The 19,918-nt window shown below is 44.0% G+C and overlaps 1 protein-coding gene across 6 annotated transcripts in view; it reads right to left on the reverse strand.

Annotated features, from left to right (window-relative positions):
• Positions 1 to 19,587, reverse strand: part of ep300b (E1A binding protein p300 b) — a 32,671-nt gene extending 13,084 nt beyond the window's left edge. For 2 of the 6 annotated variants that reach the window (XM_018667657.2, XM_018667656.2), the window contains exons 1-19: positions 17,471 to 19,586; positions 14,814 to 15,418; positions 13,101 to 13,280; positions 10,685 to 10,988; positions 10,097 to 10,210; positions 9,668 to 9,910; positions 9,412 to 9,517; positions 9,139 to 9,267; positions 8,852 to 8,969; positions 8,514 to 8,697; positions 8,081 to 8,158; positions 7,269 to 7,354; positions 6,878 to 7,030; positions 5,711 to 6,271; positions 5,037 to 5,276; positions 4,684 to 4,876; positions 3,845 to 3,963; positions 1,318 to 1,557; positions 758 to 846 (exon numbers count right to left, since the gene is read on the reverse strand). In XM_018667657.2, coding sequence (XP_018523173.1) covers positions 758 to 846; positions 1,318 to 1,557; positions 3,845 to 3,963; positions 4,684 to 4,876; positions 5,037 to 5,276; positions 5,711 to 6,271; positions 6,878 to 7,030; positions 7,269 to 7,354; positions 8,081 to 8,158; positions 8,514 to 8,697; positions 8,852 to 8,969; positions 9,139 to 9,267; positions 9,412 to 9,517; positions 9,668 to 9,910; positions 10,097 to 10,210; positions 10,685 to 10,988; positions 13,101 to 13,280; positions 14,814 to 15,418; positions 17,471 to 17,564 — 3,836 coding nt within the window. In that variant the 5' untranslated portion in view covers positions 17,565 to 19,586. Of the gene's footprint in view, positions 1 to 757; positions 847 to 1,317; positions 1,558 to 3,811; positions 3,964 to 4,683; positions 4,877 to 5,036; positions 5,277 to 5,710; positions 6,272 to 6,877; positions 7,031 to 7,268; positions 7,355 to 8,080; positions 8,159 to 8,513; positions 8,698 to 8,851; positions 8,970 to 9,138; positions 9,268 to 9,411; positions 9,518 to 9,667; positions 9,911 to 10,096; positions 10,211 to 10,684; positions 10,989 to 13,100; positions 13,281 to 14,813; positions 15,419 to 17,470 lie in introns of all 6 variants that reach the window. The other 4 variants (XM_018667655.2, XM_018667653.2, XM_018667654.2 and 1 more) reach the window with 3 other exon arrangements.
• Between the last annotated feature and the right edge of the window lie 331 nt (positions 19,588 to 19,918).

Genomic DNA, 19,918 nt, shown 5'->3' on the forward strand with positions numbered 1-19,918 from the left:
AAAAGCGTGAAATAAATCGTTACAGGTCAGACGAAGACAATGGAAGGACAGAGAGGGAGGAGGGGGGGGACATGGAGGAGGGAGGGACGGACAGGATGTGAACAACAACCAACAGAGGACAGAGAGCCAAGGCAAAGCAAAGATTAGCGTCAGACATCCAGTGGTAAACAACAACAACATTACAGCAACATGAGAGACCACTAGGAGCTGTGGAGGAGGAAGGGAGTGAGGATACGAGTCTCCAAACATGAAAGGGTGGATGAGGAAAAAAATAAATGGTAAAGCAACAGAGACCCATCATCCTTTCAGCTCATTTATAAAGTGGGAACCTTTCTTCTGGTGGTGAGAATGGACACAACCTCCCCCCGTCTATTTATGCAATATCAGAAAACACAAGCAGTCATGTGTTGTGCATGTAAATTTACTCAGTGGGAAACAATGGTGCAACAAATAAACAATAACTGCTGAAGAAGACAGGAGCCCACTTTATGAATGACGACATAATGAAAATTAAAACGGTGAACTATGGAGATGGAGATGGTGCCAGGGTAACCATTTGAAGCCAAATTAAAACTCATCTGTGATTGCACTGATTGATTGATGCTATGCTGTAGGAAATATAACCAATGTGCAAAATACCCCAAGACACATACAAGCTGATCTCATTGGTTGCAAAATGTCTAAATGTCAATAATGTCTGTGGTAGGTATGTGTGTGTATGTGTGCGCTTGTGTTCCAATGTGTCGACAGCCCTTACCTGTTCTGGTAGCTAAAGTAGGCAGCGTCACGTTGGATGGTGCATAATTGTTTTCCATAGCAGCAAAGAGTTTGGGGAGAAAACTCAAACTGCAACAAGAAAAGAGACAAAAACAAAAAAATGTTTGCAGAATCTCTCATACATGCATTCCTCACATATTCATACATTACTGGGACGCACCAAGACAAACTCATAGACTCATGGACATTTTGGGAAACCCTCCCATTTGCCCTAGCTAAGCTAAGCTAAACAGGTAAGCTAACCAGCTGCTGGCTGTAGCTTAGCTTCGCACAAACATCTGTTTTCCTCTGTTTCCTGTCTTTGTGCTAAGCTAAATTAGCTAGCTGCTAGCTAGTTTCATATTTAAAATAAAGACGTGAGAGTGTTATTAATCCGCTTATGTGACACTCGGCAAACTATTCCTTTACAACCCAACCCTGACCATAAATTAGCTCAATAAAAAAAGAATAGCAGAATGTCTTCACTGACAATGTTTTATGTCTTTGTATACCTGCACTGACAGCATGAATTGTGAAAAAGCAAAAACACCTGCTCCTCACCTTCCTCCCACAACAGTACCCTAGGCCCTGCATGACGGGGTCAATCTCCGACTCAAACACCTCAGCCAGCTTGGAGCAGTACTTGTAGACACGGGAAGTCTTGCGGTTGTACAGCCAGGCGTTGTTGAACATCAGCCAGATATCCTCAACGTACTGCCATGGCTCTTGGTACTGTCCCGTGTCCAGCTTCCTCTTGATGGTCGACAGGTCCATGGGGTTCTTCACAATGTCAAAGTAGTCCTGGTTTGGAAGGGTCGTCGTCCGGATTCAAGTGAAAGTTGATAAGGGTTGGAGGAGGGAGAGAAGAAAGAGCAGCAAGGTGGTGGAAGGGGTTGGCCGTCCGAGAGAAGAAGGTGAGAGAGATGGGGAGGAAGAGTATCATCATCATCAACATCAGCGTTGTGGTCGTCAGGTGTGATGAAGGTGTCGCAGTTGACCAGGCAGGACCAGAGTAGGGAGAGAAGAGGGTGCAGGGGGACAATGTTGTTGAGCGCTGCAGAAAAGAAGGTTCACGTGCAAACAGAGAGACATGACAACTTCTGCCCTCCAGCTCTCTGCTTTGCACCCTACATTTAAAGTCAAGACTCTATCTGTGCTGCACAGCAGGGACTGGATGACCACCACAAGTCTGTCCGGTCCGCTGCTGCTCGTATAACCAGTCAAGAATTTAAAAACTAGCTACAGTTTTCATACTGATAGTACAACTAAAGCTCAGCCTTGTGTTCCTGTAATCATTATTTAGCAATTTGTCCTAAAAAGCACATTAACTCAGTGATAAACACTGTGACAGCCAGAATGGTTTTCTGCTGAGGACTGAAAGCAAACAAAGCTTTCAGGCCTGGGTAGCGATCAGGGTGCAAAACCAAGAAGAACAGAGCAGTGGTAACAGCAAGGCAGACAGAGATTTACTGTTCTTAGCAACGTAGCGGTTGGCATTAACAACGGCAGCAACATGAGTAGCAATATGATGACGGAGTTAAAGCCAACAGTGCTGAGGTGAAGCTAATGTAAGAGGGACAGATGAGTCTCCAAGTTGTTTTCCTGTTCCTGTCGGCTGCCCTCTGCTTCTTCTCAAAACGAAAATACGATTTGAAAAAGGAGCAGAGAAGAAGCCGAGGAAAAGAAAGGCTTTTTGGAGATTCAACCAAAAAAAAAAAAAAAGGAGGAGGTGTGAGTTTCAAAGAGCAGGGTCCATCTCAGTGTCACCATGGCAACAAGAGTTAGAAAACAGACCCTCATCTCTGAATGGAACCACTCACATGAACAAACAAGTGATGCACATTACCATACCAACCTACAGGGCCAAAATTATATCAGAATAATACAGGGTTTATAAATCCCACCAGTTTTTAAGTAACACTGCAGCAAGTGCCTGAATATTTATGAAAATGGTGTTACACAGTTATACAACAGTGGAAAGTTGCATCACTTGACTGTGGAGGTTCCTGAAGGAGAGGTGAGCCAATAACCTGGTACTTGCTCATCACTGCTCGGAAAAAACAAGCCTTTATTAAACGTCATATTGCATGAGGCAGTGGGAGGCCTGACACTGTCACTGTTGTCAATACAATAATGACATGACCTGCATGAAAGTGTATATTTGTTCTCATCAAATACTCTTTTCCCCCTAATTTGGATGCAGTGAGGGTAAAGGTATTGTCCCACCTCTACACACTGCCCACCTGAACACTGACACACTACTACTGGTGAGGAACTGAACTAGAAAGCTAGCAATGGAATACTAGGATGAGAACTATGAAAGAAATCATAAGTCAAATTAAAACCTAAAACTTTATGATAAAATGCAAAAGTCAAACCAATCAAAGTGATAAATGAAAGCAATTGGCTCATGAACTGTGGGAATTTTCCCACTGAAATAAATAGTGAGGACATTTCATTTATTGTCTCTTTGTTTTTGGAGTGAAAGAAAAGCAGCCATTAATTCAATTGGGCAAAATACTCTGATGGATGCTTGGGTCACATAATATTGTGTAATTTGTAAGTTTTTTATGCTTATTTTGCAGGGGTGCGGTGGAGTGTCTACAAAACAATTAAAGTTGAATCAGCTCACACTAAAAGCTGTCAACACAAAAAGTGAAATTTCAGTGTCAGCATTACTCAGCCGAACTGTTTGGTAACTACAGTTCCATCAAAGTAAAGGCAAATGTTCATAAGAGTCATTGCTTTGATTTACAAATGACAAGAAGCTTCAGAAAAGAGAAAACACTGACACGCTCACACTTTTACACAGACAGACACACACACACACACACTTCTAAATCTCGTTTTCTTAACTTCTGACATGCAATGGGAGAAAAATCAACTAAAAAGTTAAAGAAACTGGAAGCAGATGAACAAAATAAATTATGAAAATATGACAACTATGACAAAGCAGAAATAATATTAAAGATGAAAAAAGGAAAACAAACAATTAAAAAAAAAACTACGTTTTCAGAGGAGTTGAAGCAAAATGGCAGCCAGTGCAGTCCCTTACCAGGTTAGTTTTGTTACTAGTTCGAATACGTACGGGTATTCCCAGTAACTGGGGGTCCACCGGCTGACGGAAGGGAAGGGACTCAGGGTCCTGCCGGTACAAAGCTTCCAGGGTGGGCATCAGAGCCTGACGCAGCTCCTCCGGCTTAAAGACTAGAAAAAGGAGAGCAGTAAAAATGAATGCGAAATGAGATAGACTGAGAGATGGCAGGTAAAAGAGGAAGAGGCACGGGCAAAAACTGCCTCTTCTCTCTGGTAGATGGCTGTCAGTGAAACTCCACTGACAACATCATGTAGCATTGTGGTATTTAACAACACCTGCAGCACAGAGACAGACGCAGTATTCATGGTACAGAAGCCAAGATGTGTAAATCCAGAGAGTCAATGTGTTACAGTTTGTGCTTTTCTGATTATTTTATGTCCATCATTAAGTTATTGGAGAGAAAATAAATCTCTCTAAGCTAACAAGGTTTCCAAAGCTCATTAACTTAGCTTGGGACAGTGAGGTCACACATTTTATTCAAAAGATGTACTTGTACCTCTCGTCTGCAAACAACTGATCTTTTGTGGAGTTTCACTCCAAACAGAGGAGGCTAAATAAAAGTGAATAGCGCAGCACAGCTAATAAGTTGTGATGGTTTTCTTTGTTTTGGACTCTGTGGCTCTCTGTCCCCTCAAAGGTCAACACTATCAGGACACCATTCTATAGCTCAATAATGCATTTTAAATCCTGATGAGGCCAGGCTTTTCCTATAGTAATTATTTTGATCATTCTAGTTCTTGTCAGTAAAACTACTTTTCACTTTCTGACAATTCATTAATGTGCAGGTAATAGTAGCTGTTACATCAACAGAGTGAAGATTCAAAACTTACTTTTCTTCTTGCTCTGAGTGCTGGCTGGGGAGCTGTTGGTTCCTGTTGACCCTGACCCCTCCTCTTCCTCTTTGGGTTCTTTCTTCACCTCCGGCTTCTTGTCTTCACCTGTTGCTACTGACGACGACACTGAGGAAGATGTATCCATGGGCTCACCTTTACAACCATCTCCTGATGACTTCTCTTTCTTTATCTGAGAGGAAGATTAGAGTGTCAGTAAAACGATTTCCTTATCAGTGTGATTACTAACTGAAGATAAGACCTAAAACACATTATATTTAACTTCCCAAAGCCCAGCTGTTCCAGGCTTTTCCAAAACTTAAGTGTCACTAAGTCAGAGTGGACAATCTCACCTCAGGTTTCTCCTCCGTCTTCACATCAGGCTGACCCTTGCCCATCTTCCCTTTGCCCTCTCCTTGTGTATCAGCCCCTTCGTCATCCTCCTCCTGCTTCTTCACCTCCATTTTAATGTCTTCCTGGCTGGGAGCAGGGCCATCTGCCAGGGCGAGCTGGGAACTGGGATCAGCGCTGCTGTTGACTGAAGCCGGAGAGGATACCTGACCATCTGCTGTCAGAGATGGCTTTGCAGATAGCTGAGACAAAAAGGACAGAGATCAAGAGAGGTTTAGAAATCCACAGACAGGACACATGATCTTTGTTGGGTTCCCACACCCACTCACCATCATTTCATTCCTCCTCAAATTCATTTGTCCTTCAAGTAGTTTTAAGACCATCATTTTTGGAAATCAACAAACTTTTGACTTTTCCATGAAAAATGATTGTTTTTTTTTTTCATTTTTATTAACTTTTCTTAATGTTATTATTCCTGTGGTTGATAGGGAAAAAAGCCTTGCATTTAGGTTTAACAGGGATCAAGCACCCAACGCAACTCTGAAATGAAGATTCACTGCACCAGAGCTACTAGGAGGCCAAGAGCATCCTGGAAAAAGGCTTTAATGTGATTTAAGAAAACCAAGTCTGTGCTGGGGAAAGTAGCAAAGTAAGGGAAGCAGGGTGATCTACTCACTGGGGTCTGAGGCAGCTGCAGTGGCACATGAGCATTCTGGTTAGGCACTGATGAAGCCTGACCTGCTTGGGGGCCTGAGGAAGCCACGCCCCCAAGTGTCTGCTGTGGGAGCTGACTGGCCTTCTCAGAGTTCACCATCTGCCCTGGTGGCTGCGGCTGCGGCTGCGGCGGCTGCTGCTGCTGCTGCTGCTGCTGCTGCTGCGAAGCTTGTTGCTGCTGTTGTTGCTGCTGCTGCGGATGTTGTGGTGGGGGGAGCTGGGGTGTGCTGGGGGTCAGCGGCTGTGGGGTCTGAGAGCCAGGTAACGTGGGGGGTGTTTGATGGGGCTGAGGCGTTAAGCTGCGTGCTGGTGACGGGGAGTTTGTTCGGATGGATGGGCAGTGAGGGTAGGAGTTGGGCTGGGTGGGGGTGGAGGATGGAGGCAAGTTGGGTAGAGGCCCGGCACCACTGGCACTACCAGTCCCCATGGAGCCTCCAGGGGCTCCGGAGCCCGGAACAGAAGAGGCGGACTGTGCTGCGGGGCTGCTGGCTGGGAGGGAAGGCGGCGTTGACATCGGGTTCTGCTACAGAGGTCAGGACACAGAGGTTAGAGAAAGAAGAAAAGCCAGGATACACTCTACTTCGTGACTAACACAGAAATCATTTTGATAGAGACTTTGCAGAAGATCAATCCACAGAGTATGAGAGAAACAACATGGATATGACTAATAACAGAGAAAGGTTTTACCAGGTACAAAGCTCTGGAACCCCTGAGTCACAACACTTTATTTCTAATTAGTCTCTTTGAAACCTATAAAAATGATTTCATCAAATATGACTGACTGTCACAAAAGCACAAATAATCAGTCTTAAAACTTCTGGATAGAGTTAGTGAAAAACTGTGATCCATCTCTCACAACACCCATGAATTATATGCCAAAATCCTGAAGACAAAAGATGGGTAATTATACCATATTCATCACTACCCATCAATTCCCGCAAAGCTGCTCTGACAGTTGACATCTATGTTCATCCTCATGCACATTCATTTTGCCAGCTGTCCCACATCAAACAGAAAATATGTTTGAATTTCAGTATATCACATGCTTTAGCAAAGATCCAACTCCCCCTGACAATTGAATTTATCTATACATTACAAAGTACTGTCACTCTTGCCACTCAGTCCTCACCGGTGGCACTGTAGTCTGTGGCCCTGGCTGATTCATGCCAACAGGACCAGAACCAAGTCCGGGACTGGACCCAGGAAATTGGCCCGTGGGGAGGTACTGGTTCTGTAACTGTGTGGCGTTGGGCTGGCCCATTCTTGTTGCTCCCATACCCATCTGGAAATGAGACATCAATGGTGATGTGAAGTCTTGAATATTATACGTCATCATTACAGTCATGAAGATGTCCTGTTGTATGAATTTTATATGCGAATGAAAACTTCATTAAACACTTTGCCTTGTGTGTACCCTCCTACTTCACAGCTTAGATTTCTCACAGCAGGTTAAGTTAAGGAAATAACATCCTTTTAACCTTGTAGATGTCTTACTATCCATTTTGGACAGTGATACCAACCTGGTTCATTGGAGGATTAAGAGGAAGAGGAGGTGTCGACCTCTGACCCATTGGCTGCATCCCCATCTGACCAAACTGGTTCATTCCTAAAAGTGAAGGAGGAGAGAAATGAATGTCAAAATGAGAGGTAAGGATATGTGACTGGTAATGATCGCTTGGAATTCAAATTTCACAGTGTATATGCACAACAGACTGTCTTTGTACTCCGGTGAGGGGTGGGGGGCAGTCTGACCCATCCTTCAGCTGCTGGCCAATCAGTAAACTTACTAGGTAATTGTTCCCCTTGCTGACGCAAAATAGAGAAAACTAGTGAGCTTGCTAAACAAATAATCATGACACCACAATGTCTGAGAAGTAACGTGTGGAAGCATTTTGCAGATTAGGGTAAGCATGTTTGCTGACTTTGTAAAAACACTGCTCTACAATAATGTTAGTGAATGAACAGAACATGGCCAGTCAGACAGGACCTGCTGAGGCAAAACACATGGTCAGGGTAGTAAGCATTAACTGCAAGAGCTAGCACAGCTAGCAGGCTAATCACAGAATTACAGTTTTATTAAACACTTCACATTCACTGCAACCAAGCAGCATCCTTCCTTCTCTGATGCTGGTATTATTCTGGTAACTAAAACTTTCTGTTTATTTAAATACCACTAGAGATGTGAGATTAAAAATATTTGCTTATAATTTGGGACCCGACCTTTAATGTACACCACATCAAATACCTCCAGCACCATCACTTTTAAGCCTCTTCTTCTTCTGTTCACTTAACATGCCTTTCTTATGGTGTCATTTACACTAATTAAACATACCTGCTGGGTTCTGCATCCTGTTGACCATCTGATTGGGTCCAGCTGGTCGGGCCATGGACGGATCAGCATGAGGACCATCTGACAGGTTGATAAGAATTATAGAAATCATGTCTTCAGGATCAAGGAATATCAACAAAACCACAGACAACTGAAAGATGTTTTAAGGATGTGGAAAGTGAGGCAAACAAACCTCATTACACTTCTATTAGACTAGTGGTGTGTATGCATGTTTATTCTCTTTTTCCATGTCAAAACTACATTTCTCCATGATCTACATTTCATCAGAGTCTGATCAGCGCTGACTGATCTGAAAGTTGAGCAGTCAAATTTTATATTATTTGCATGCCCGCTGTATGTGTGCATACATTCATACATGTTTGTCCATGTAAACACACAAGTGTGTGAGGGAGGTAAAAACAGTATGTTTACTTACTTGGGGGTTGCCCTGGGGCCATGGGCGGCTGTCCCATGTTGGGAGGCCCCTGTGGGAGGCCTGAGGTGGGTATTCCAGGTTGGCCGGGCATCATGCCCTGCTTCTGGAGTCGTGTCCTCCTCTTTTCCTCCAGCTCCTTTTGGATCTTGTAGATCTTCTCTGCCAGCAGGTGGTAGTACTCCGCCTGGAAGGTGATGCAGCAGGAGGGAGGGAGGATGTTATGGGATACATCTCAACAGTGCGTAAGATAAATACATTTCATTTTCCTTACTCCTTAACTGGGAACTGATAGTTATGCCACATGACTTCATGCTCTGAGTTTGTTGCTGGTTTCTTACCCTGCTGTTGGCTGACTCGTACATGTCTCCCTCTACTTTTCGAGCGTAAGCCACCAGATTCTCCATCCGTCGATCCTTCAGTGCAGCTGGGTCAGGAGTGGGGAAGATGGCCTGCACACTGCTCCCACACACACACACGCACAAACAGAAAGGACGCACAGCTACAATTAACTTGGGAACAGAGGCAGCCAATTGACAAATGATCTAATATTCAAATTAGTTCATTTCACTATCTCCTGCCCATAGTGACATTTTTTATGGCCGCTTGCGAGACACAGCAGACTCACAGCTTGTGGACGAGGTGATTGCGGAGGTCCTGCGTGATGTCTTCATGCCAAGACTTCCTCATGCCTGCAGCAGAAGGAGGAGTTGCTGTGGGCATGGAGCCCAGGTTCCCCACACCATCATTCATCAAACTGAGGGAAACGACAGGCAAGAAGGGAAACAAGGAGTAAGAGTCAGCCAGAAAAGAACTAATTTTGACTTTGTTAAAGTCTTAAATGACAGCAGCCTGACTTAAGACAAAGTAAACTGCTGTGGTCAGTGAAAAGCAGTCATACCTCTGTGCATTCATGTTGTTGTGTAACATGGCATCTGGCAGTAGGGTGGACTGCTGGTTGGGGGGCTGCACTCCCACTCCACCATTCACTCCCATAGAGTTTCCTCCTGGAAAGAAATAATTATAGAGTTTGAAGGAAGTGTTTTTTTTTTTTTTTTTTTAACAGAACAACGTCAAGAATGGACATCCAGGCTCAGTGATAATCCTAGTAGGTCACCATATAATTTGTGACATGCACAGTGGCATTACAAACTAACCCATGGTGTTTAGAGTCCTTATCCCAGGCTGCCCCTGCAGCCCCTGGTTTGGCATGTTGGCCTGTGGTTGCTGCTGTGGCATCTGGTTGCCCTGGTAAGTGAGGCCCAATGCAGCGTAGGCCCTCTCTATGGAGCTGGGGTCAATCTGGCTGGGAGGGTTCAGATTTGGAGTGTTGGACTGTCCACCTGGCACTCCTGAACCTAAAGAGTTCACCAAACCCACACCTGCACTGTTGACAAGAGCTGTCAAGAGGAAAGAGAAGATTGCCAGTAAAAAGAGAGGAAGAGGTAACAAAGAATGAGCGTTTGTGGATTCAGGCTCACCGACATGCATTTTAATGGTTATTAAAGAATTCACTCTTCGTGATAGATCATGTGTAATAACTTAGTGATAACCACAAGTGTGTCTGCTGAGTGGGAGACACTCACACTGCTGGTTCCTCTTGTCTCCAGCATTTTTCAGTGGCAGGCATACAGGACAGTCGTGTCGTGTGCAATTCTTCCAATGAGAGATGATCTGTCTGGATGAGGCACAGTGTGCCACTGGAGGAGGAGAGACAGAAATGGAGAAAGGTTTGAGAAAGGGGAAGAGAAGTGAAAAAGAGAGAAGAGGGAGAACAAGTGAAATGAGAAAATGTGAAAGAGTGAAGGAGGAAAATAATGAGACAAGAAGAGGATAAGAGAAAAAAGGACAACTTGAGAGTCAGAAGAGACAGAGGCCAGAGAATAAGAAAGTTACTGTATGAGTCATTCAGTACAATAAAACTACGTCCAGATGGCAACTCAATGAGAGTAAGAGCAAGGAAAAATGATAGTAGAACAGCCACTTAGACAGAGAATAACTCATTCTGATACAACGAAAAGCTGGGAGGCAAACCAAGAGGGATATAAACAACATACAAGAACAAGCAAAAAAAGATATATTAAATCTTTTACAACTTTAAACACTGCCCAGTGTTCATGACATAAACCACACACACCATTAAACCAGCAATCAGTATAATTCAGCAGACTCACCCTGGCAGGATTTGCCAGCCTGGCAATGAGTCATGTGGTTGAGCACATTCTTCATGGTGCGGCAGTGGGGCAGGTTGCACTGCCGCACTTCACCGTTGGCCTGCTCCCTTCGCTGGCACTTGTGCGCATGGAGCAAGAGGACCAGCTGCTGTTGAATCAGCTTCCTCTTCTCAGGGTCTGCAGTAGGGGGTGCTGCACCGGGACCTGCCCCTACGGCACCAAGCCCAACCTGGGCAGCTCCCACCGCTGCCGCTCCGCCGACAGATACACCACCAACCGCTCCGGGTTGCTGCTGCTGAGATGCCTTGTGACAGAGAGGAGAGAGGAGGCACAGGTGAGCATTAGAAAACAGTCATGCGTGATGGGACCACTTCCAATGACCAATTAGCCGATTGGCAGCTAACAATTCAATTATCAATTTTTCCACAACTCTTCACTATTTCGGCAGGAAAATAACATTTAAACACAGATAAAAGTCCATCAGAAATTTCTTACTGCCCACTTATTAGTCTAAAAATAAAATGTTTGTCCAAATACTTATTTGACATTAATGAGGTTTCTACTGTCAAAAAGTCCTTCACTGATGTCGTTTGTCAAATACTTGAAAAGAAATACTCCAAGAATTAAAAGTAGATAAATAATTCAACAATCAAACACTCTAAAATGCTCTGTGAAGAAAGCAGCAAAAACTCTATTTCTGAACTGTGCTTCCAGCAAATCTGTAATTAAAAACAGGAAAACCATCTAAAGAATGAATGAACCCGTTCTGTTGAAAAAAAAGTAGATAAAGCCTGTGTTTAATTAAAGCCAAAAAGCAATAAGAACAATAAATAACTCCTGCCTGTAGTGCAACCATGTTCTGTTGACTACTGATCACGTCTATACACTGATGAGGATAGGTGACTGACTGACCAATACGTCCACTTTTCATAAGACTGGCATTTGTGATATATTGTGTGTGATAGAGTGAGGGACACACAAGGGAAACAAAAAATGATCATGAGAACATCCACCTACCGATTTAATCAAGACTTTAAATTGACTTAAAAAACAACCTTGGGACATTTTCAAAGTCATCAATGTTTCTCCATGCATTCATGTACAGTTTACAGACTTTCACAGCAGTCTGACAGTGCAGCTCTTCAACCTCACTTCAAAAGGATTCATATCTCTGAGGTAGCCGAGGTAACTGTAATTATGATTTAAGCTGCTTTTTCGCTAAAATCCCATGCAAGGCAGTCATGTCAATGATGTTTCTCCTATCAGTGGAGTCAGACCCTTTGAGAGCACTATGAGTATATCTAAAATATCTGTCTATTTGCAGATAATTTAGCTACTAGTTAATTTCTCACTGTCCATTTCAGATTAATCTATAAAAAGAAGTTTTTTCCAAAATAAACTGGCATGTTGTAACATGCACCACCCATACACTCCTTCGCAGAGACAAGAAAATACAAAAGAATAGTTTAACCTGAAAAAAAAAACCCAGCTCTTCTTATATTGAAATAAACACATGAACAATGTGAAGTGAACCCCAACCCTTAGCCTCCCACAACTCCTAGGGCAGAAATTACACAACGGACCTTATGCAAAACTCCCTGTGAGGTTTGCTCAGACAAGTGTTCCAAGCCACATTCACCTCTAAACTGTATGAACTTGTCATAGATGTTGTTTCAACTTGATAAATGCCACCTGTTCATGAGATTTCACTACTTGCATTAATGACGCCTCCGTGTTGCTATATGAGGCTAACTGTTCCACTGTGTTTCGGGGCGAGTTTGAGTCACAAAAAGTTACCAAAGCAAACTTGAGGGCCTGCTGTCAGGATTTAGCAGATGAAAACATAACTGATTTATTGGTTTCAGTAGTGGTGAAGACCTGATATTACTGCTGCAGATGACAACACTGTAGTCACAGAGCTGTAGCAAAAAATACACAAGATAGGAACAGTCTGCCATGAAGTTAAATGCCAAAATCTGGCAAGAGCAAAGCGGTCCTTGATGTAGATGGGAGGCAGTAAACGGTACGCGACAGTCATGCAGATGATAGAATATTATTGTTTTTCTGCACAGTGCTTATGTCTTTTCAGGCTTTTGTTGGTGAGGAAACTGGTTTCTCTGCCTCTTCCATTCACACACTCACTCACACACAGAATAATTTGTCTATCATCACATACCAATAGCCTTGTTAAGTAACAAAGACACATCAAAAGAACTGGATTTTATAACAAGCTATCAGTTAGAAACTGATCCAGGTCTGCCAGTAGGTCTTGCCCTTGACTTGCCTGTGAACCATGCAATATGAGAAAGTGTGTGATACTAAAATATGTATATTTAGTTCTACGGTAATACAAGGGGCCTCTGTGGTGGCTACAGAGTTTATCCACCTGCATGGAAAACAAATAAAAACATCCTACCATCCCAGGCATGCCTTGACCCGGTGGCGCCTTCTTGTCCATGTTGAACTGAGTGGCCATATTGTTGGGCAGTCCTGCCTTATTCTGGAGCTGTGGGCCCAGCCCTGCTCCAGGCAGCCCCTGGCCAGCAGACTGGCCGTACGGACCGCCATAGGGGCCCGCGTTGGCCATCATATTCATCTGGAAGACAGAGCAAGTGGAGGAAATAAGAAAATGAGAGAGATGGGAGGGAGAAGAGATGGAATGAGAGACCGTGAGGAGGAGCAGAGACGCATACAGACAACTGATACTCAAACATTCAAGGAAGAAAGATGAGAGATACTACAATGCCATCTCACTTGAGTTTACAAACGACATAGAATCTGACTACACTGGACTGTGTTCAAATTGCTCCAACAATGTCACTGAGAAAACGGTACAAGGAGGACAACATGAAATTTCTTTCCATAGAGTACTGGTAATTATTCCTTCATAATTAGTTTCCTTTGTGACCATACAATTAGTGTTACATCTGCTTTCTCCTGACCTTACTTTGCTCTCCAGAACAAAGCTCTTAGTAACAGAGACGTGATCTAAATGTCACTTATTAAGGCTTTGCAAAAAAGGTCACCACCAGATATGGTCTCAGATCCAGCCCACACTATTTTCAGACACTGAGAAAAATCTTACACTTGTGGCTGAAGATCCAATAGGAGTGCTCCAATACTAGCAACAATGTGAAGTCTCATGAAACGGTTCCTCTCTGCATCTAAGCTTTAGGTGAAAGTAAATCCACTACTGGAGTTAATGATGTGCTAAAACAACATAGTTTCTTTTCTGTATGACAAGGACAAGCAGCAAAGAAAACATGGCTAACACATACAGAAATATGTGTTAGATATTTTTACTACAGGACATTACAAAACAAATTCCTGTGCTTGTTGGTGCACAGCCACAGAAAGTTAAGCTGCCGTCTCGTGCAGATGGAGAAATACACCTCAATTAAACCACTTAACACGATCGTTTGCAGTACTTCCTTCACACCTTTAGAACAAAATCACAACTGTCATGTGGCATATCGAATAGCAGGGAGGTTAACCATCAATACCACAGAACAAAGAGAGATGCGTCTATGAGTCCAACACATAACCACACTCATACCTGCACCTGCTCTGGAGAACCCGTCTTCAGTCTCACATAAACAAATACTACAGTTCTACTTTCAGTCTACAGCTTCACTCTGCTCTGAAAAGATGAGTGTGCCTTTTGTGCTGTAAACCTGAAAATACTGTTTCACTGAATGTAAAATTGTTTTTAGGGTGAAATTACCATTCGTCTTCCTGTCTGAATCACTTTGACCTGAAGAGAGGTCAAATTCATGAAATTCCATCCTGACCAATCAGACACATTTTGAGTGAGTTTAGCAGCACTTTCAAACTTAAGTGTTTTGTGTGTACATGAGGCAGTGGGTCGTAACAGATAAATACCCAATAATTATTTTAGATAGGTAATTATTAAGTGTTCAACCTCCTCTTTTTGTATTTGAAGAGAAGTACATGCAGGTGTGGGATTCAACAGAGCATCAAAACCACACTCTGTTTGGGCTGGCAATTGGAACATCTTAGCCTCAGTTAAAATGTCAGTTTACCACAACTGATAATTTGTTATAAAATAGTTGTTGCTGAGATGTGAAATGCATGTATTGGCTGGCCCTGCTGCTTTGAGTGCGTTTACCTTGTTCAGTGCACCAGGCTGCTGTGGTCTCATCCCTGCTTGACTCCCAGGTCCCATTGGTTGACCGCCCTGCTGCTGCTGTAGGGTTTCCGCCAACAGGTTACTACTGTTACCCATGCCTGCACTGCTGGGGTAACCCATTCTTGGTGAACCATTCATCACCTGCCCACCCATCAGCCCTTGCTGCTGCTGTCCAGCGTTGCCCTTCTGAGCACCCATCATAGCAGCTGCCCGATTAAGAGCTGCCACCCCTCCAACCATCCCAACCTGCTGCATTAATCCAGGTTGCTGCTGCTGTCCCTGGGGGGGCATGCCTTGAGGTCCACCGGGGGAAACACTGACACCCCCCATCATCCCCATGGAAGCCCCAGGTGCTGTGCTGTTGGAAGTGGGGCCGCCCTGCTGTGCTGGGGCTCCAGCGCGCAGGAGTTCAGACAGCTGTTTGTGTTTTGCGGCCGCATCCTGGCTTCCTCCCACACCAATCCCTCCTCCAACCCCCCCAAGACTGGTATGGCTGGCGTCCCCTCCGTTGGTCAGCCCCAGGTCCGAGGAACTGATGAGCTCATCTGGGAGGTCATGCTCCAGGTCAAAGAGTGAACCAAAATCTAGACATGAGGGAAGAGAAACAAAACTCTTACCACAGAGTTGACAGCTCAGGAAAAACTAAACAATTATGATTTGCTCTGTATATAGCTGGATTTATCAAGATTCATTTAATATCTTTCATTTGCAAGTGTGACAGCCCATAGCTACACAGCCAGTGGATCAGTAGCTGCCTAAAACAGCCTGGACTTGCCTCCTGTGCATCAGTTTGTGGTTTGATGCGGTGCCAAACACCGAGTGTGAACGCAGTGGGGTCAGGGTGAGAAGCCGCAGAGGGGTAAACATTACTGTACCTAGGTAGGCGTGTGCATCTACAGTAATGTTGTAGAGCATGACAGAGACGAAGTGATCACATCACTGAAACAGGAGGCAAATTAATTGGGGAAATCATTAGAGGACTACACTTAAATATATAAAAATCGTCCTTTAATCCAACATGTAACATAAAGGCAGCAATCTCTCTGCAGTAATGGTGACAAACCAAATTGTTCTCTCCTTCTGCTCCAAAGAAAACATAACCTGCATGTTTGATTTTTTTTATTTTTTATGATGGCTTCTGACAGGTCAGCATCTCACTGAATTCTAGTGAAAATCAATGCTACCGTGCAGAAGATGTGCTCTGCCTGTGTTTTATGATGCATGTACAGGACTAGTTTCATCCCTCCGCAGCTTCCTTCCTCACTGCAGTAAATACCCAGATGCTGTAAGAAATTAAACATGCATCAAGGTTGAAACTAGCATTAATTCATTTTCTAAATTGTGGGGGGCAGTTGGAGAGCTGGTCTTCACCCGACTGACACCAAGAACCACAAACCTATTAACTTTTTGTGTTATAGGAAATAAATGTTATGCTTTATATATTGATATTGATATGATTGCTTTGGGAAAAACAACATCAACAAAACTCCTAAATCACTGGTTCTATGTGTGTCTACTTACAACTGGAGGAAACTAGAGGGGATGATTTTAAGATTTTGCAGCTCCTTGCTCTACGTGTACAAATGAATTCGTTTGCATTAATAGTTTAATTCACAAAGTGAAAGGCATTTAAGTGGTCTGCTTGTGATAAGTGCGTATTATTAAACTGCGAAAAGAGCAGCGCAGTGTCGCCGTGTAGAGTCAAACAATGGAGGGTGAGCAAGAATGGGCTTCGCCGGTAGCACAATTGAGAAACTTGAAAGCTTTTGAACAAAAGAAGACATTTCAGAGACAGCGGCTGGTTCTGTCCTACCCTTTATAGGCAGAAACACGTTTAAAATTGTCACATAGCCACATCTTCAGCCGGACAACAAAGCTTAGCGCAACTTTAATTAAGTGTCGAACAATAGCTAGCTGGTATACGAAAACAGTTCACTAAAAACAGAGCATATTCACCGATTACAACACGTTAAGTACACGAAATTCATGACCCCAAAAGCACTTTTACTAGGACTACGGAAAGACTTGGTACTAACTAGAAAAAGTCACTTTGTTGACTCATTTCCTTTGCTAGCCAGCTACCGAGCTCAGCTGAGCCGGACCGGTGGTTTTATCTGCCTAGCTAGTTAGCTAGCTCCGTTACCGTTACTTTCTCCTAAAGCTGTTTTGGAAACAGTTTTTTGTCTCGTTGTTTACGGATTATTTGTGAAGCCCGTTATTTCGTGTGTATGCACCCTCATGTTTTCAATTAATTAACTTTTAAAGTAGCGAGACAACTTGAAGCAAACTGGGGTGACTCGACTCTTCCATTGTTTGGAGGTGGATGTTGTAGTTAGTAGCTAGTTAGCCTGTTGAGGCTAACACACCAAAACATCACTGCTAGAAAGTTGCTCCTACCGCCAACTCTACATCATGTTTTCCCTGTAGCTGTCCAGATACTCAGACTAGACATTTTTCACCAAACTACGAATATATTCGTGTTTAAATGCATTAATTATGAAGCACCTCTGCTTGGGACCAACTAAGTTGCTGTGCAACTCTGCAGAGACTTCCAGGACTGAACAGTAATTAATACACAACAGTCGAAGTTAGTCTGTGTTTTATCTCTAAGTAAGTAATGCATGCAATATATTTACCATTTCCATCACTGGCAGACACCGAGAGAGCTGGAGAGGACAGCTTGGGCCTCTTGGCTGAAGGCGGGCCGGACTCCAGGACATTATCGGCCATATTTTTGACGAATTAAAAAAATGCTGTAGATCCACGGAGGGCAAACGTATTTCCCTTATTTGCGTCTCCTTATCCCTTTAAGAAATACTTCTGATCGTTCCCCCACCGCTTGGGGGACGGTAGGGGAGAAGAGAGCAATGTTGAACTCCTTCTCTCACAGTTCTCCCTCTCGGTTTATTCCTCTCTGCAGATATCAGTCCCCCTCCCCTGTCGGAGATTTTGTTTCTTCACAGATTTGAAGAGGAGGAGGTGGGAAGGTGGAGTCGGCAAAAAAGGCAAGCGTGCGGCCCTCTGACAACCTCATGTAGCCTCTTCTGCGACACAAAAATTGTCCCAAGATCCGTCCTCCGTGGTGCACTCAGTCCTGCCCGCCATAGTCGGCGGAGAAATCCTGTATTTCAGGTCTGAAACGCTCCGGTGGAGGCTGTCTCGGTGTGGGCACGAAAACGGTAAATGTGATCCAAAAAGACGAGCCAGGAGTAGTCCTGTGTTAACTTCTGGAGGCCGATATCTCATGCAACAGTTATGAGATCCTCGGTTGCGTTTACCATTTCTCTCACCTGACCAGACATCTCACTGCTCTCAATGCCACCGACTCCTTTACGTTTCCAAACCAAGAAGGCAGTCCACCGGCGTGGAGACCACCGGCAGTGGCTTTAAAATACGGTTAAAGCGTTAAGTGGTGCTCTCAAGTGCAATACTGAGAAAAACAACTTGCATTGGCTTAACAGTAGCTGAATAAATAGAATAACAGTTCTGCAGAGATGAAAACACCAGAGTCCCACACTTGCACTTACTCGCATAAAAAGAAAATCTATTGCGGATGTCTATTTCCATGAATTGAGTTTTCTCTTGCATGTGCATGCAGACTAGATTGTGCACTTAAGTGTTTGACCATGCAAGGCACTGGGTCAGAAAGAACAGACTCGGTATTGCACATTTGGGTTGTTGCAACCCTTTTGCGCGATTGTGCCTCTTGCAGCCAGCGGGGTTGGCAAAAGGTTGAAAACAGAAAAATCTAGTCAAAAAATCACTGCTCTTGTGCAATCGACTTTATTCCCCTGACAGTATAGTTCTGGAGGGCGATCACGGCACTAATTGCCAATCAGCGGGCAGTCAGATTGATCCAATTAGTTTGATTTTGCAGAGGACGATCTGTGTGGGGTTACTTCTCTTGTGCTCCAGCGGAGGTTCCTCCTCTGCTCTTCGCTTGCTTTAAACTCTTTGAAATCTCAGATAATGCAAAGAGTGATGAATACTCCAAAGAAAATATATACCTGTGTCAATCACTGCTTTTAGGACGTCTTGGTCGTGCAAGCGAAGGGAAAAACAAAGCTCTTAACAAAAAAAAAAAAAAAAACAGGAGCACAGCCACGGCGACAGGCGAAAATGTGATAAAATTTGACGATGGGTCGCTGAGAAATTATGGCTATTTCGAAAGCGGAAAGCTTCAGATCGGCACAATGATGTTGACACCCCCCTAAAATATTTTGGGCTCACAAAATCCTCTCATTGACTCTTTGTGATGGAGAATGCCCCCCTTCGTGTTGATCCTGGCAATTTTCCCCTTCTCTTTAAACCCGTCTTTCTTTCCACCTCTCCCTTCTGCCCGGCAGCAATTTATTTATATAATTGTCTATGCGGGCTCTTTCCTTCCTCCGCGACGGACACATAATGATTTTTCATGTTGGTGTTTTCCCCCTTTTTTCGCAGGTTTTTCCTCGTTATGATGATATATAGCTCTCTTCCGCCTCTCCTCTCCGTCTCCGCTCCGCAAAACACCCCCTTCCTTGGATTTTTCGGAGTATTTCCTTCTCATGCATACATACATATATATATAATCACCGACTCGGTTTTCCCTCCACTGACGTCTTATCTTTTTTGGTGATGCTTTCGCTCTCTTGATAACACGGACAGGATTTCGCCACTCTTTCTTCCCCCGGCGGTTCCCGGAGCGGCTGTCGTCGGTTGCCGGAGTCGCTCCTTCTCTCGGTTATCTCCTCCTGTTTCTGACGGTCTGTCCGCACAAACAAAATGGCGGCTTGTTGTTTCTACTCCTCTGATACGGGGGGAGGGTTGGAGGTACAGCAACATTAGGCGTGAAGAGGAGGAGGGAGGGAGGAAGGGAAGAAGAGGGGAGGTTGTCTTCGTAGGTGTTCGGGATTGTCCGGAAACCGGTTCTGTGCTCTGTCGGCACTCGCCGATTTCAATCTGTAGGGGACAGTGGTGCTTCACTGTTATCTGCTCCGTCGACTACGGTAGAGTACTCAGCGGGGGGAAGTAAATGACTGCATTTACTCAAGTACTGTACAACGGTGTAATTTTGAGGTGCTTGAGTATTCGTAGTTTAAGCT

The sequence above is a fragment of the Lates calcarifer genome, linkage group LG11, assembly GCF_001640805.2.
Source record: "Lates calcarifer isolate ASB-BC8 linkage group LG11, TLL_Latcal_v3, whole genome shotgun sequence".
Lineage (NCBI taxonomy): Eukaryota > Metazoa > Chordata > Actinopteri > Centropomidae > Lates > Lates calcarifer.